The following is an 18,513-nucleotide window of genomic DNA, read 5'->3' as shown; positions in this document are numbered from 1 at the left end:
AAAAAAAACAATGGCATGAGTTCATGAAGATATCCCAGGAGCTCTCCTATAGTGAGAATAAACTATTAAGAACACAAGTTTAGATTTCAACTCCATGTAAGGCAAACATTTAAGCAGAGATGATAACTGAATATGATTAAGCCACACAAAAGGCAGGTATATATACAATTTTCCTAATTAAAAATGATTGTTAAATAATACGTTAGGATAGTGATAGCTGGAAGCTGCAATGTAAAATCGAGGACAACTGTATTTGGCTCTTTTCTAACTCTCAGGAGTGAAAATAAAAGTAGCCTGGTGACACAGTTTGTTGCAAAGGTTTTGACTATAAAGACAGTATCACACACTCAAATTCCCACCACTGTTTTTCAGCTAAGATAATGGAGCTGTGTCTACTGCCTTATAAGAATACCCCAACTTTGGACTTCCATAGAACAATGTGAGGTGCACTCTCACCCTGAACTCTTGGGGAAGGGTCTAGGCCCTGCCCTATATGAAATGACAGACTATGGACACCCCCATGGAGGGCCTCACCCTCCCTGGGGGAATGAGGGGATAACGGGGGGGTTGGGGGGAGGGCACGGGAGGAGGGGAGGGAATGGGAGAGGGACCTGGAACTGACTTGTGAAGCAACCTCGTTTCTTATCTAAATTTAAACTGGAAAATAAAATAAAAAAAAAGAATACCCCAAGCTCACTTCTGGAATCTCTGGGTATTCAATCTTGTTATATGTTGGCTGAATTCGGAGTCAGGCTGAGTTGGCTCTCAAAATGAGAGCTTTCACTGGTCACTAATTATATGGGGCACTGAGTTTTATAGGCAAAATGGTATGTTTGCTTTTAAAAACAGACAGTTTGCTCATCCACAAACAGCAAATGCCATCAGTCAATATTTATACTCCAATAGAGGACACTATGTTTTTACTTCTCCAATGTGTTCATTTCAGTAAATGTACCACAAAATCTAACTTGGTCGTATCCGCAAAATTATAGAAAAAAGGCAAACAGCATTCCTATATTCTGATCTCAAGGCATCTTAGAAACAAAACTTAACATCACAGAATTAATCAAAACTGTACGAACCAATTATTGATTACTTGGAAAAGATAGATTCAATGGGTTGCTTAGCTACTACATCTGATTAATTCTGTTCTTCAATCTCCCTGCTTTTAAAATACAATGCTTGAATATTTTTAGTGTATCTGCTTTGAGCTGGGTTTGTAGCTGTGTTGGCAAAGTGTTTGCTGGAGTCCAGGAGTCCTGGACTTGATTCACAGCACAATATACACAAGGTGTAGTGCTGCATGCCTTCAATCCCATCAAACTTGGGAGATTGAAGACAGGAAGGTCATCCTTGGCTACATAGTAGCTCAAGGCTAGCTGGGGCTACATGAATCCTGTCTCAAAAGGAAAATAAAAATCTTCATTTTGACCATCATGCTTATTCATTCTTCCCTCAGGAATCAGTATATATAAGGTAAGAAAGAAACCTGAGATTAATCAATTTATCATTCCTATCTGGCATGAGGAGGGGAAACAGAAAATCATGGATAAATGTCAGGTTACAGGGTTTAACTTTTTTCATTTACTTGGGTTTTCCTACCAAAGGCAGACAGGATAATCTAAATAAAAGCCATATCATCTACCTAGGTTCACATGCGTGGGTGTGACACACAAATATGCCTGTTTACATGGGCACGCATCATTGAGCCGGAGATCGATACTGTCTTTCCTAACCTGTCTCCACTTTTTTTTTTTGAGACAGGGTCTGCAACTGAACCCAAAGCTCATTTACACAGCTAGACCTCAAGTATGTCCTATCTGCACCTCTTCATTGCTGGGATCACAGCATGCCACCACACCTGGCTTTTGTGTCACCTCCCTGCCCCTTACAGAGAGACTCTTCAGCTTGTAGTTAAAATAGCTTTCAACTTTCTCTAATGATAGAACAGCCTCTGAAGTCATTCTGTGTTTTAAAACCTGGTTTATATATATATATATATATATATATATATATATATATATATATATATATGAAAAGAAACCTTTCTTTCTGAATAGAAGTTAAGTTCGGAACCCAAATGTAGGGAAAAGTCTCAACATTATGAAGCACTGAGCTTAACAACAGTACAGCATTGATCCCCGGAGCCTATAAATAGACACCACCCAGAGGGAAACCTACCTGTGAGATTTCTGTGACATGAAAGTTGTCTTTCCATCTCACTTTTCCTGATGCTTGCTTTATTTGTTGTAAGTTTTGCCTGTCCTCATGATTTTCTCACACAAACCCAGGTTTAAATACTGTCTATATAGGGGAATTTAAACACTAACATTTGCATGAGGATTTATTTAACTACTTTAAGCCCCTTACTTCTTAATTCCTATTGTTGCAGTTTGTATTGCATCTGAAATTGAATGAGGCTAGAAAAAAATAACAGAAAAAATACAAAACAAAACAAAACACCACTGTGCATGGTTATGAGTCAAAGACATTGCTATTTTTCTTTTATTATATCTTTAATTCAGGTTCCAGAAGAAGGGGGTATTCACACATTTAACAGGTTTCCTGAGTGCTTACTCTGTGTTGGGAAGTGCTGAACTCTGAGGAGACAGATGGGGGAAAAGATGGGAAAGATGGGGGATTCTTTTTTTTTATTTTTGGAGCTCATATTTTATCAAGTAAATGCATATAATACATGTGTATGTGTAAGTATAAATATCCTGTGTTTTAGCAATGAGTGGTAAGACCATGATGTAGTCAGACATTAGGATTCATTAATGTTTAATTTCCTAGGATTGACCTAAAAAAGAAATGACTGCATGGCAAGTGAGTGTTAAATTGCCTTTAAATTATATTTCACATCAATAACTCGAAGCATTGAACTAAAATACATTTCAGACATGGAAAGAAATACTCGAAGTTGGTATGGAGGATGTCGATTTTAATTACCTATATTAAGATGAAAAGGATAATCATCTTTTTTCAAACAAAATACAGCAGAATTTATAAAGGCTGAATTTAAAAGATTTAGTGCCCCTTCAAATTTATAAGGAGCATTTCTTGTACATAAGTATTTGCACAAATGAATATACATGAGTGTGGTTTATATATACTGAATGCTTTTGTTTTCTGAATTGCATGCATACATCAAATAGTTTAATTTGTGGCATAAGTGCTAAATGATTGGAAAAAACCTACAATGCTGTATCTTATATGGTAAAATGACAGAAACACGGCTAATAAAATTTTCATGTATATTTTAATTGTTACTAATCTTTGAAATGATTTTTTTTTATTTTGAGGAGAATGGGCAGGTTACTTGTATGCTGAACAAGTTGGATTAGACTATGAGAATTAAAAGATGAAATGCATAGAGGAACATACTTTGGAAATCAATAGGGCAAGTACTCAGGAAAATAGGAATCAGTCTACCACAAAATCCAGCAATTCCACTCTTAGGCATATACCCAAAAGATGCACATTCATACAAGGACATCTGTTCAACTATGTTCATAGCAGCATTATCTGTAATAGCCAGAACCTGGAAGCAACCTAGATGCCCCTCAACCAAAGAATGGATACAGAAAATGTGGTACATTTACACAATGGAGTACCACTCAGCGGAAAAAAAATGGAATCTTGAAATTTACAGGTAATGGATGAAACTAGAAGTAACCATCCAGAGTGAGGTAACCCAGTCACAAAAAGACAAACATAGTGTATACTCATATGAATTTTAGACATAGAGCTCAGGATTATCAGCCTGTAATCCACACCACTAGAGAAGTTAGGAAACAAGGAGGACCCTAAGAGAGACATGCATGGTCCCCCAGAGAAGGGGAAAGGGACAAGATCTCCTGAGCAAATTGGGAGCATTGGGGAAGGGAGAGGGAGTTAGGAAAAAAAGAAGGGGAGAAGAGGAGGGGAGAGGAAGACAGGAGGAAGCAGGAAGATTGAGTCAGGGGAAGAATAGAGGGCAGCAAGAAGAGAAATACCATAATAGAGGGAGACATTATAGATTTAAAGAGCAATCTGGCCCTAGGGAAATGTCCAGAGATCTATAAGGATTACACCAATTAACATTCTAAGCAATAGTGGAGAGGCTACATTTAATGCCTTTTCCCAATAATGAGATTGATGACTACCTTATATGCCATCCTAGAGCCTTTGTCTAGTAGCTGATGGAAGCAGAAGCAGACACCCACAGCTAAACACTGAGCTGAACTCCTGGAATCCAGTTGCAGAGAGGGAGGAATGATGAATAAAGGGGTCAAGATCAGGCTGGAGAAACCCACAGAAACAACTGACCTGAACAAGGGAGAACTCATGGATCCCCAAACCGATAGGTGGGAAACCAGCATAGGACTGACCCAGAACCCCTGAACGTAACTGTCAGTTAGGAGGCCTGGGCTATCTATGGGGCCTCTAGTAGTGGATCAGTGTTTATTCCTAGTATACAAGTGGACTTTGGGAACCCATTCCACATAAAGGGATGCTCTCTCAGCCTAGACACATGGGGGAGGGTCTAGATCCTGCTCCAAATGATATGACAGACTTTGAAGATCACTCATGGAAGGCCTCACCCTCCCTGGGAAGCAGAAAGGTGATGGGATAGGGGTTGGTGGGGGGCAGGGGAGGAGGCAGGGAGAAGGAACTGGGATTGACATGTAAAAACAAGCTTGTTTATAATTCACATTAAAAAAACAAAAAAGAAAGATACTGTGTGTATTTTATTTCATTGCTGAGAACTAAAAAAAAATGAGTAACAAAACAAGTAAGATTCAGTGGCTGGCCAGGATTTAAAATCAGTGTATTTCAAATACTGTCATGTTTGCCTATTCTGAGCAACACTCATGAAATCTAGGATTTTATAATTTCTACCTATATATATTCAGCAATGAGGTACTTAAGACAGGGCAATCTGCATGGAATCTGATGCAAACTCACTCTCTTCAGTGTGTCAGCAAGAAGAAATTAGAACTACTGGTTTTTTTTAAAGGATGTTGCAGGCCTTAACAAACATTTATTGACCAGTTATGTTTCTTCTTTTTTTTAATTGTAATTTTTAAATTTAAATTTAAATTAGAAACAAGGTTGCTTCACATATCAATTCTAGGTCCCTCTCCCTTTCTCTCCCCTCCTCCCACACCCTCCCACCAACCCCTCCAATATGCCCTCATTTCCCCCAGGGAGGGTGAGGCCCTCCATGGGGGTGTCCATAATACAAACGGACTTTGGGTGCCCATCCAACAATGAGAGATGCACTCTCACCCTGGACTCCCAGAGGAGGGTCTAGACCCTGCCCTGGATGAAATGACAGAACTACTGTTTTTGTTTTGTTTTGTTTTTAATAGGGGAAGTGACAAGAGAACTACAGAGTGACTCCAGACTCCAGCACTCTTCCCACTGACCAGTCCTGCTTTGTGTAGACAAAACTTCCCTTTATTCTTATAAAAAGACACTCAGTTCTGCAATACAGATACACTCATGTGAGCACAGGAAACTTAAGTTGACCAATTAGAAGGTAATTAGATAGGAACCATTTCGCAATAATTACGACTGTAACACATTTAAAATTTTGATATATAAGAAGGTACACGCTCATTTTACTTTATACATTAGTCTCTACTGAAGGTTACTAAGGATATGTGGCATATAGCTCAACAGTCTGTAGGATAAGTAAGGACTGGCAAAGAGACCACAGAAGACAAATTACAGCATTCTGCAAGGCCAAAATGAAAGGATAACACCTGGGTTGGTGGGCTAGAGAAGCACCTGGGGGATGCTTTGCATTTAACTCCCCATGGGTAAGAATGACTCAGGAACCACAAACTGGGAGGTACTTACTTGTGTGAGTCTGTCTTCCTCGGTTGCTTTACATAGAAAAACTAAATGCCGGTGAAGTTATTAGTAATTGGAGACAGCCATGCAACTGAATTTGCCTCAGGGACATATCTTGGGAAAATTCCATAAAGTTTTTATGACCTTGACCCATAGTGTATTCATAGGGGAATACTTGGGACTTGGTCCAAATTCAGTGACTGACGCTGATTCTGTGTCCCCTTATACCTCAGTAACAGAGATTTTGAGTGAGGATCTCATGAAATGGTCTACTTAATATTATTTTGTATTTAATGTTTCAATTCTCCTGTCTTTTTCACTAGACTGCCTCACTGAGAATTCCATCCACCTACATTTTTTATAGAAGGTCCTGTGGCTCAGAGGGAGTGCTAAGGTTCAGCTCCTTTTCACTATGGACGAAGGGTACCAGATCGTGAAGACTCAAACCGACTCGCACAAGCTCAGTTTCATTCCCTTCCAATTATTTGTGAGGATTTACGGATCGTGGGGAGTTTATTAATCATCTGTTTTTGAAAAGGTTCTGCCCTGCAGTGACACTGAGAACCCCTCCCTAGCTGACAGAATTCTGAGAAGACTTCATGGGGTGAGGGGATGACACACTTCTTCCGTGTATTAGCTGCCTACCCCGACTACACGTGCTGCTGGGGCGTTTCAGGCTCTATGCCCCTATGAAGATACCAGGGTTAAAAGGCCTGGTGCAGGGCTGTGGAGTTGACAAGAGACGCGGGTCTGTTTTCATTGCCATGAACTTATTTAATGGGGCAAAAGAGACTCCGTTTATTTGAGCCATCATGTACAGAAGATATTCTAAAGACAGGGAACGTAGACCTAAGGTGCAAGGGATAGTGACTTTTAGTAAGTTATGCAGTAATGGTGTGCAAATAAAGAATTTTATATGGCAGGGTACACACCAGCACAGTTACTGCATATTGACTATGATCCCACGCTGCCATTTTCTTCCTAAACTATACAAAGCACTCCAAGGTAAGTTCCCTGAGAATTTATAGCACAGACAACCAGAGTTTCTTTTTCTCTTCCAATATCCTCAAAGGTTTAAAGATTTAAAAAAATCTGTTAACTTCTTCCTCCTGTGAGTCTGGAACAGAGAGATCCCCTTTCTTCCTGCAGATGGGGAGTGCTATTTGTCTCGTGTTCCATGAGGGCTCTTGGAAGGAAGGGGTTTGGATAACTGGCACATCACTATCACACATAATAACCCTTCAACTACAATTGCCTCTCATTAAAACTAACAATAGTGATTTTGCCCACCATGGTGCCGCTCATATCCATTCATATGTAGACATAAGTTCTGGAGGGCGACAGAAAAACAATGACCTAATTGCTGGAGAATTAGGAAGCACTTTCAAATTAATTCATTTTCATTAGAGTCCTTATATTATGGTGTCATCTCTAAGAAGCCGTGACAAATCCACAATCAAACTTGAAATGAAATCACTGACTAATTAAACCTGATCACTCATTATCAAACTTCACCATAATAAACAGTTTATTCCACCATGGCCACACATCAGCTACAAACGACCTAGACTATTTATCCAGAGATCACAATATCATGAAATGCATCTCTGATTCACGTAGATTTTATTTTACCATTGAATTCATACGTGAGGGTGTCTTGGTTGGGATGAAACACCGTAACTAAAAGCAAGTTTGGGAGGAAAGGGTTAATTTGGCTCACATTTCTACATTGTAGTCCATTACTGATGGAAGTCAGGACAGGGACTCAAACGGGGCAGGAACCTGGAGGCAGGAGCTGATGCAGAGGCCATGGAGGGGTTCTATTTACTGGCTTGCTCATCATGGCTTGCTCAGCCTGATTTCTTGTAGAACCCAGGACCATCAGCCCAAGGATGGTACCACCCACAATAGGCTGGGCATCCAGAACTGACTAAGAGATGCCCTACAGCTGGATCATATGGAGGCATTTTCTCAATTTCTTTCTTTCTTCTTTCAGGTAATGCTAACTTGTGTCAACTTGACGTAAAACTAGCCAGCACAGAGGGTAACAGATGGAAGATTCATTAGTATGGACAGGGGCATGTTTCCCTTGGATCACTGTATACAGTTAGAGAACAATAATTGCTGAGAAAGAAAAGCTGATTCATAAAAAAGTATGGGCATGCCTTTATTTATCTCTGGCTATACAAATGACAAAGTTTACTATAATTATCTAGAACTTCTTTAGAAGGTCAACGCTAATTGAGCTTATTTTTAAGGAATAAAAAGAATGATTTTTATTGACAAAAGAGGGTGGAATCTCATTTTCCAGTTCATTACTTTCCAGTTAACTGGGTATTATTTTGATTATACCATGTGGGCGAATATTCTGTGTAGTGGTATCTTTTAAAATTTATCTTCTAGCAGAAAGATGAGAACATAGAGACTTCACATCTGACAGGGAATTCTGTAATACTGTGGTGCATGTGTGCACCGGTCAATACTGAGGCCCGTTTACACCCACCTATCTCCTCAAACATTTATCATTTCACTGGTGGGCATTTGAACTCATTTCTTCTTGGTTTTTGAAACATCCCATGCTTTATCATTCTTAATCACACCCCTGTGGAGCAGAGCCTGGACCTGCTCATTCTATGTGGCCGCAACCTAAGTTCCCCTGGTAGCCATCTCCTCATCATTTCAATGCCCTAAGTATGTAAAACTTATGAACATCATATATTTATTATAGAGAATATGACATCAGGGCCTGTAATGTCCCTAACCAACCCAGCCTAAGAGAATGTGCATTTTTCATTACAGCAACATTTTGAACATTTACCGTGACTTGCTTACAAAGTGAAAGCCAGGGAATAATAAGAAATCAGCATCACCCAGACAATGTAACTGGCCAGGCGTTGGGAAAAATAATGTGACTGAGACAGTATCAAATGCTCCGTAACACTAAATACATCCAAGTAAACACCGAGATACCGGAGGAGAGGTCATAATAAAAGTAGCTGCAATTGGAAGTAGAAAAGAATTCATGAATTGGGAAACCGAATAACAAATGAGACCAACAAGGCAAAGAAAGACTGTTTGAAAGACTTTAAAAAAAATAGAAGAACTTTTCAAGGAAGATAAAAGTAAAGACAAGGTGTAATGATTAAAGAATCTTAGGAATAAAGAGGATAAAGTGGCCATAGACATGGTGTAGGAGCCTAAAATACTGAACTGAAGAAAGTTATAGAAAAGAAGAGAAAATTAAATTGAACATCTGAATGACGGAGTGGGCTAGTTACTAGTTGGATTGTAACATTGTGAAAGAATGACTGAAGAAGATAAAAAAAATCAGGATTAGAAAAGACAAAACTGGCCCACGAGCAGTAACTAACAAAACATGTGGAAACCTGAGGGGCAACATGCTCAGGGGATAAAGGAACTTGCTGCCAAGCCTGAGGAATTGAGTTCAATCCTGGGACCCACACAGTGGAAGGACAGAGATGATTCCTCTAGGTTGTTCTCGACTTCTGTATGTGTGCCGTAGCAAGTGTGTACACCCCCCCACACACACCATCAATCAATTACAAATGTGTGCAACTTATAAAACTCAGTTGGAAGCCACAAAGTAAGACATAATGATAGGAAGTAGCGTGTTGGTATTGACCATTTGAAGATATTGTTTCTTTCCAAGTTAACTGCTAAATTAAAACCAGTCTTTAAAATTATATCAGATTGTTGTGCATTTCAACAAGCTTGACTTAAAGCTTGGACCAAATACCAAGAGCATCAAGATGTCTACAATGGAGAAAGGGAAGTGAGGATGGGAACATTTAGGTAGCGAAACTCAGTTAAGACACTGTAATGATGAGAACAGGTCTCAACCATCAGGGACAGTTCCAGCAAGCTGAAATAGGCTGAAGAACTGGGGAGACTTACACAGCAGGGAACAGGCTGCTGAAAGTCACTGGGGAGATGCGCACAGTCAGTGAGGGCACAGGCTGTTGAGTGTCGATGGGGCGACTGTGCACCATCATGGGAAGGGGAAGAGGCTGCTGAGTGTTCTTGAAACAATTCATCATCCATTCCATTCGTGTGAGAAAAGATGAATTTTGGCGATTTGTAGGCTCAAAAATAAGCTGTAAATTAAGTCAAGACCTACACATGAAAAGAAAACCAGTCGTTTAAGAAGACAACGCAGAAACAGTATCTGTGACATCAAATTATGGAGGGGCACCTTCAACACAATGTGATGACAGACACAACAAAGGGAAGAAGGTTGAAGCTTGCACATTAAACGTAGTAACTTCTTTATAAAAATGGCTTTCAAAGCAGTGTGTGAAGACATGCCACAGACTACAGATCATACCAGGAAGGGGAAAACAGTGCTCAAAGAAATCTATCTCAAGTCATCAAGAACCTAAAAGGCTACCCAAAATGAAAGACAAATTGACCTGACTAACGAAAAAAGCGCAAAATGTTTGGTATTAGGCAAATATTAAGTAAGAGTACCCCAGTATATCTACCTAATGGGCTGCCAATTAATGGCTGAGAAACAATAGGAGCAATAGCTCTTCTGCTGAGACAACTAGACCCAGAGGCTCAGCCTTCAAGAAGATCATAAGGACAACGTGGAAGAAACTTAAAAACTAGGGGACTGGAGAGATGGCTTAGTGGTAAAGAGCCCTGGCTGTTCTTCCAGAGGACCTGGGTTCTATTCTCAGTACCCACAAGATCACTCATCACAATCATCTGTAACTCTAAGTCTTTTCTCACCTCTCTGGGCACTGCATGTACACGGCACACAGACATACATGTAAACAAAACACTCATGCACAAAAACAAAGTAAAAAAATAATTAAGAATCCTTTGAAGAATAATCTATAAAATGTAGTAGTACTTCGCTGAAAATTTAAGCCCTAATTCTGACAGCAAGAGGGGTGAAGCAATGGTCTTAGACATTTATGCATGTCCACGAAGTTTTTTTCACCTAAAAAGAATATGATTTCTGCAATGAATGTTAACACTCCATCTCCGTGACAGACACATTATTCCAGTATCTTTTTCCTCATAGAAAGTATTCACTTGCTTAACACTTGAAACCACACAAATGTTTAAATACAGTTAATTACCAACTGTTTTTAATGAAACATTGTTAGAAGGAACATGAAAGATATGTTAGTACAGAGAGGTCGAACTCTTGACTTAACTCGGTAATTCAGTCTTCCCAGAAACAATAACATTTGAATATTGAATAGAGTGAAAGTGAGTCGGATGGAAGAGGCCTGGAAAGTGACTTTTGCAGAGGAAGTAATGCAAGAAGAGGCAAAGAGGTCACACAGCTTTGTTAAATGTTTGAGGAGGCTTTCTTGTGCCCAGACCATAAAGATTTAAGAAAAAAAGAAAGCCAGCCACCTGTGGTTAGGTTGGCAGGGGAATGGGAGTGTTATTAGATCAGCTGTGAAGACTCTCAGCTCTGTGTTTAGGAGCCCACACTTTGTCCTAGATTGACTGCAGCACCCTAGGTGGAAAGAAGCACGGCTCTGCTTGCTGGCAATTTAGGTGGGTGCTAGAGATAGCAAGTGGAGGACCGGTTTGGCAGTGGCTGCATAAGCGCAGTTACGAGGCTGTTCAAGTGGATGACACAGACCAGAGACAGAAATGAACTACAACAGTGGGAACTGACAGGATGAAGCGGTCTTTCCACACACGTAGGACATGGCAGGCCTGGTAACTGAGCCGACGTGAAATGGAAAGTGAGAATAAACCCTTTCACTGGCTGCCTCCGTGGCTTATGGTAATTTAAGCAGAAGCTGGAACATGAACACACTGGGGGTGGTGAAGGGTTTGGTTTTCAACGCATCCTGTTTGAGGCGTCCGTGAATAGAGCGTCATGATCTCTTTCCCTCTTCTTGTGAATCTCAGTCCTTTTTTTCCCTTTAATTTCCCAGTTAAAATATGTAGAAGTTCCCAGTTTGTCAGGTGGAAGTTTATGGGGAGTTGCTAGTGTAATATCACATAAATACCATTATAATTTTAATAGGTTTTTAATAGGATAATGTTATTTACCTGCCCAAAACTTACAAGATGCCTTCAACATTGTGCTCATAGTTTCAAATAAAAAAGTGAGCAAGATGGTCTCTGAATTCAAACATTGTATAATGATGTACCAAATTTACAAAAAAACCCAATATGAAAAGCAATGCCTTTTTTGCATGTACAAGACTCCAGGTTGGATCCCCAGTGTCACCTCCCCACCTGAAAAAGTGATGCAAATTCCAAACCATTTACAAGGCAAAAGTTACCACAGAACAGGCAACTATACTTTACAATAATTACTTTACTTTGTTTATGTGGGAGGGACATTTCAAAATACACAAAACTGAAATGTCTTCTGTGTATGTATGTAATGAGTGTGTGTGTGTGTGTGTGTGTGCATGTGTGTGATATGTAGGCACACTGGATTTTATTTTGGTATCTTCAAACAGGGTTTATTTCCATTATTCCTCCTGATTTCTCCTGTCCCCTTGTGCTCTTTAATCTTCTTCTTTCTTTTACTTACTTATTTACTTACTTAATTTTACATCATGACCACAGTTTCCCCTCCCTCCTCCATTCCCATTCCCTCTCTCCACATCCCCGCCATGCACTCCCTTCCAAACTCCAATCCACTCTTTCTCTGTTTCTGTTCAAAAGGGAGCAGGCACCCCATGAGTATCAACAAAGCATGACATATCAAGGTGCAATAAGACCAAACACCTCCCCTTGTATTATCGCAAGGCAATCCAGGATTAGGGATAGGTTCCTAAGAGACAGCCAAAACTTTAGGGACAGACACTGCTCTAATTGTTAAGAGTTCCCCAAGTAAACTGAGCTACAGAACTGTCACAGATATGTAGAGGATCTGAGTTGGTCCTATGAAGGCTACCTGACTGCTGGTTCAGACTCTGTGAGTTCCTAGGAGCCAGATTAGTTGTTTTTGTGGGTTTTCTTTTGATGTCCCCTATGGCTCCTAAAATCCTTCCTCCCCTTCAGCAGGACTCACTGAACCAAGTTTGGCTGTGGGTCTCTGTAGGGGTGAGCCCATAAAACTATCCTCTCAAAAGGGCAGGGATAGGGAGATTAGCACAGGTGGGCTATTTAAGGAAAAGAAAAATTCTCTCTCTCTCTCTTTGTAAGCCTGCCAAGATTCTGACCTTTCAGCTTGTATGTAGGTTCTTTCTCTGGTAAATAAATATGTTATATTCGATATTGCACCGACCTCCCTACGTCTGAACTGCTCCACATCATCAACTCCACCTGACAAGTACCATCCTAAAACTGGTTGGAACTACATCACTCGACATAACTCCAGAACAAAGAACTGATACAGTGCATCTTCTACAATCTGACCAGAGCTTCAGATAAGAGCTTCAATCAAAATTAAAACTTCAGTCAAGAACTTCAATCAAACATCTCCTGCCAAACAGAGACTAATTAACCTACTTAAGACTCTTGTTACACTAACATTTTCTACCCACAGGTCATCGTCCCATTTCAGCAGGAAGTGATTTTGAGAATTCCACGCCCCCTTTCCCTACTGTTGATATTACAGGATAGTTTACACTTTTTATGTTAGTGTTCAATTATTTTAGGGTTGGGATTGGAAGGAGGTATTCAGATTTGGGCACCCCTTTCAGATAAATTTATAATTTAGATAGGATAGATATGTTTAGCTTAGGATATAACTTACTTATCCCCTTCTATGTATATATGTTGTATATGTTTGAGTTTTGTATCAAGTTTAAATCTTCTATTTAGACTAGAAGGGGAATTGTAGGGGTGAGTCCATAAAACTATCTACCCAAAGGGTGGGGATAGGGAGATTATCACAGGTGTGCTATTTAAGGAAAAGAAAAGTTCTCTCTCTCTCTCTCTCTCTCTCTCTCTCTCTCTCTCTCTCTCTCTCTCTCTCTGGAAGCCTGCCAAGCTTCTGACCTTTCAGCTTGCATGTAAGTTCTTTCTTTGGTAAATAAATATGTTATATTCCATATTGCATTGACCTCCCTTGTCAGGTCTCTGCATCTGTTTCCATCAGTTACTGGATGAAGGCACTCTGTTAACAACTAGGGTAGTTACCAATCTGATCACAGGAGACAGTCAGTTCAGGCTATGTATTCACCATGGGTAGGAGTCTTAACTGGGGTCATCCTTGAAGATTCCTGGGTGTTTCCCTGGCACCAGGTTTCTACTTGGCCCCAAATGCTCCTCCACTTTTCAGTCACATTTTTCAGTACACCTCCACTCTATCCACCCCCTAACCCAACTCCTCAAGTTCTCATCCCCACCCACCCCCAATTCACCTAGTAGATCTCTTCTATTTCTCCTTGCCATGGTGCTCCATGTATTCCCTCCTTGGAGAATTTATTTATTTATTTAGTCTACAGAGGACTCTGTTGAGATTATAGCATTCAGCTAGAGAGGAAAGAACCTGGACTGAGGAAATGGTAAAGCTTCTATGTAACAAAAGGTCACCCAATGCTATCACAATGACCAAGGATCATGTGACAAGAAGACAGCAGAAGTAAGATTAGGGTCTAAATGGATGGTCAAAAGCAGCTTTAGACTCAGAGCAAGTTCATTCATTAAGGATTCTCTTATCTAATTAATCCAAACATATTTCACTCTTTTTTTTTCTTTTGCTGAGGTTGATGGTCCTTGCATGGGTCTGTCTAGTGATATGGATGTACATTCTATCCCTGTGCTCCAACCCACCTCTGCTGTAGTTTCTCCCCTCCTGGGAAGGCTATTTCAAGTGCCAATTGTAATGCTGACTTTACTCTTGTTTCAAGCTCCTGTTCTTTCTTCACTTGACCAATCCCTGGAAGATGAATTAGGCTCCTTGAGGTATTATGTTCTGAAGGGCTGTTTGTGTGATTGCCAGCTGTGGTCTGGGCTTTGTCACCTCACACCCTTACAACTCAATATGTGCACCCTACAGTGGCTTCACATCTTTGCATGACATGCTGTGTAAATGATGTTTTCAGGATATGGAAGCAAAGCTAAGCAATAGATTCAAAGTTTTCTGAAGATGCCCACAGACTTCCTTCCTGGGAAAGTAAGTGTAACTTGTAATTTTTAGTGTGAAACCGCCACTGAGAACTATTGTATGATCTCAGTAAGGCTGCTATTCAGGAACTTTAGGTTTATGTGTGGTGATAAGTTATCTCATCATCTTTAAAAAGAAGTTAAGTTTTTATTTACTTGTATTATCTACTAAACCTGTCCAAAGGCCAGATGTGGTATTAGCCATATCACATTTATTAGAATTGTAATTTGAAGTAGAATTTGAAATATGAATGCATATAAGCATTTTATAGTAGTAACACACAGAGAATGCCCTATAAATCTATTATCTTATAAACATTTATTTTTATTTTATTTGTGTATGCATGCCATGCCTCTGCAATGCTCATAGAGGGCAGATGGGGGTGCTAGATCCCTTGAGGTGTCAATTATAAGCAGTTGTGAGCCAACTGATGTGGGTGCTAGAAACTGAAATAAGCTCTTCAGGAATATTATATACTTTCCTAAATGCCATCTTTTAATCTCTAGTTAATATATTCCTACGACAGTAAAAGTGGATATGAGGTCCTTCTCCATGGGTCTAAGTCTGGTTATTTTTCTTTCTCTACACCTGTGTCATCTTTCTTGGATTGCCTTCATGAAAACTCTCTGAGTGGCCAATTAGCTGAGTGTGGAAGGTTGTTTCATTGGCTGGTTGGCCTATGTATTATCTATTTCAAGCTAATTCTGGAACTTGAACTCTTAATTAGTGACCACATTCTCTAAGAATGCATGAGATCAAGCACTTGGAGAACACTGGTTATTTGTGTGTGCCTGTCTTATCTTGCCTGTGACACTGTAAACTCAATGGTGACTCTGAACCATTCAATCATGAATTCATTCAGTAAATATTTGTCAAAGAAAGCATCCACACTCCTCCTAAGGATGGCTTCTGGTTGAAGGTAGCTTTACACACAAACATTTACTCAATCCTCCATAACTACTTATTTAAATATCTAAACCATTTACTTATTAAGATGTAAGTTTTGTGAGGGAGGACTGGACTTTTTCCACGCCTGTCCCCTTGGCACCAACAGTACTGAATAGAGTAACCATAGCACTATTTGTATGTGACCATGGGCACATTTTTCCTCTGAGAACTTGATGATGGCGGGGCTGTGCTTTGCACCTACATATTACCTGATCACAAATCCTCTGGGATAGATCTTTGATTTATTCTAATGGGATAGGTAACTGAAGTCATTTGGAAAGACTGAGGTCCTCCTGAATGAATTAGGACAACTGAGACTGTCCAAAGGCCCAGCTTCCTCCAGGAAGCTGTCAGAGAAAAATATCAGCATGAAGATCAATATTAGTGCCAGTGTCAACAAAATCTCCGGGTGCATGGATTTGTCTCAAAACACAGCAGATAAGACTGAGCCCTGACAGTTTTCCAGGCTCTACTCAAGGCATTTCAGATGTGTCAGTAGCCAAAATAGTAATGTTCCTTCTGCCATCTGATAAAGCTTGCAGTCTTGGTCGGGAAAAGGAAAACCAACAACCCTAGTGAGCAAGTGAATTCTGTGCAGAGGTGAGTGCCAAAGGGGAGAGTGGACCCTAGGTGAGCAAATGGGAGGATTATTTCAAGGTAGAAAATGGAGGTCATTGAGTAGATGATACCCTGAAAATAAGGAGTAACCCTAGCAAAGGACGAGGAATAGTTTAGCGAGTTAGAATATATCTGAGTCCAGAGAGAAGTCAGCCATGTTGTAAGAGGGAAAGCAGAGGTTTGTTGACTTTCAGGTACGGCTTACAATTTAACTCTTAAATAGAACTTGAGTAAAATCAAAGAAAAAGTTATCACTCAGAAAAAAAAATTAGAAAGCATTTCCAATGAAACGATATGAAGGTATCCCGAGATTCTTATCTTACCGTTTTTACTGATGTCGAGTTCTTTCAGATTAACTAGGCTGGCAATAGAGGTCGGCAGACTTGAGAGGTCATTGTCAGGAATGCTTAATTTCCGCAGAGCTTGACAGTTGAACAATTGCTGTAACAGAAAAGAATAACTCACTAGTTTGGCCACAGTTTGATGAGACCATGCCTGAACTCAGTAGAAAACTGGAAGTTATCATTTTTTTTTTTAAATCACTGTGATGGTAAAAGAACCATTAATAAAGCCTCACTTTCTTGCACACCCAGACTGGAACACAAAACCATCCAGCCGTTGGTGCCATACAGACATAAACAAAACAGAATGAAATGAAAACGAGGCAGACAGAAACCTCGGGGAGCTGCAGCCTGAGTTCTCACAGCTAAAAGGGAATCTGCCTTAGCCCTCTTTATTTTGCTGTTGTGTTAGATTTCAGAAAGTCTCACTTCCACTTCGTCGTTCTAAATAAATACTTGCATGTAGCACGAATAACAATAAGACAGATGTTGGTGCTCAAACTGAAGACCAGAAAAGCAAAGCAGCCGGCCACTAGAGAGCTCTCACTTCTTCCAATGCTCGGACCAAAGGGGTGACCCACTGAACCTGCTCCCGACTGTACTGCTGCTCAGATTCGCTGAGGCTGTTAGGAGATCCTGTCTCTTCCTTCCTTACATTCTTCTTGCCTCCCAGCCATATCACTCCTGTTTCCACCTCCCTACTGCTGGAATTAAAGGTGTGAGCTCTGTTTCTCTTTTAGACTGATTCACTCTCCTGTAGCCCTGGGTGGCCTTGAACTCACAGAGATCCATCTTCCTCTGTCTCCAGAGTCTTGGGATTAAAGGTGTGTGCCTCCCCACCCCTGCTGCCTGGCCTTTATGGCTAATGAGTGTGGTTGCTGGGGTTAAGGGTGTCTGACCTTTATGGCTGTGGCTAGCTTTGCATTCTGATCTCCAGACAAGCTTTATTAGGTCATAAACAATATATGACTATACTTACTTATATATTATCAAGGGTTATGGCACATCAGAATACCTACACTCACATTTTTTTGTGTCCCCTCGCAGTGACTCATAAATCATTATTGGATGAAACATGGAACAAAAATTCAATCAGGCTCAAAGGACTAGGTTGGGGAGAACCAAGTGCTACAATTGGTTCTGGAGCCAAGTGTGGTCGCAGCCACTAGTGGATTGAGGTGTGTTTCAGGGGTTTCTTGATCCCCTTGACAAGTCAAGAAACAGGGTAAGGCAACCTGCATTTTCAGCATGACATTAATTTGGGTGATTTGATGTAGGTGTTTCCAGTACCACACTGTGAAAAACAACAACTTTATTTTTTTAAAGCTCTGTTCAACTCATCTTGATTAATAAAGACATGAGCAGTTGGAAGAGAATTTTTTATTCATTTCTAGAAGAATTATCTTAATGAGATCTTTTCTGACATTTCTAACTCTGTTTTCCTGAACTTTCACAGATGAAGTCTGGTAATCATGACTATGCAGTTGGCCAATGGTATATTTAACTACCATTTCTTCCTACACATAATTCCTTATTTATAGGAAAAAACAATGTAGCATACGGCTGTTATTTCTTAACTCATTAGCTTTTTAGAAAGGAAATCATACGACTTCTTACATAAGAGGAAATATGAAATCTCTTACTTTGGGTTAGTCATCTTGGGTTCCTTATAAAGACTATTTGCTACTCGACATGATGCCA

At 40.1% G+C, this 18,513-nt stretch overlaps 1 protein-coding gene across 12 annotated transcripts in view; it reads right to left on the bottom strand.

Annotated features, from left to right (window-relative positions):
• Lrrc7 (leucine rich repeat containing 7) overlaps positions 1-18,513 on the bottom strand; it is a 445,479-nt gene that overhangs the window by 216,483 nt on the left and 210,483 nt on the right. For all 12 annotated transcript variants that reach the window (XM_040751539.1, XM_040751532.1, XM_040751538.1 and 9 more), the window contains one exon: positions 16,795-16,912. In XM_040751539.1, the coding sequence (XP_040607473.1) occupies positions 16,795-16,912 (118 nt within the window). The remainder of the gene's footprint in view (positions 1-16,794; positions 16,913-18,513) is intronic.

The sequence above is a fragment of the Mesocricetus auratus genome, unplaced genomic scaffold (genome assembly GCF_017639785.1).
Source record: "Mesocricetus auratus isolate SY011 unplaced genomic scaffold, BCM_Maur_2.0 Super-Scaffold_100009, whole genome shotgun sequence".
NCBI lineage: Eukaryota > Metazoa > Chordata > Mammalia > Rodentia > Cricetidae > Mesocricetus > Mesocricetus auratus.
The sequence above is the reverse complement of the archived record's forward strand: the minus strand, read 5'-3'. Positions and strand labels throughout refer to the sequence as shown.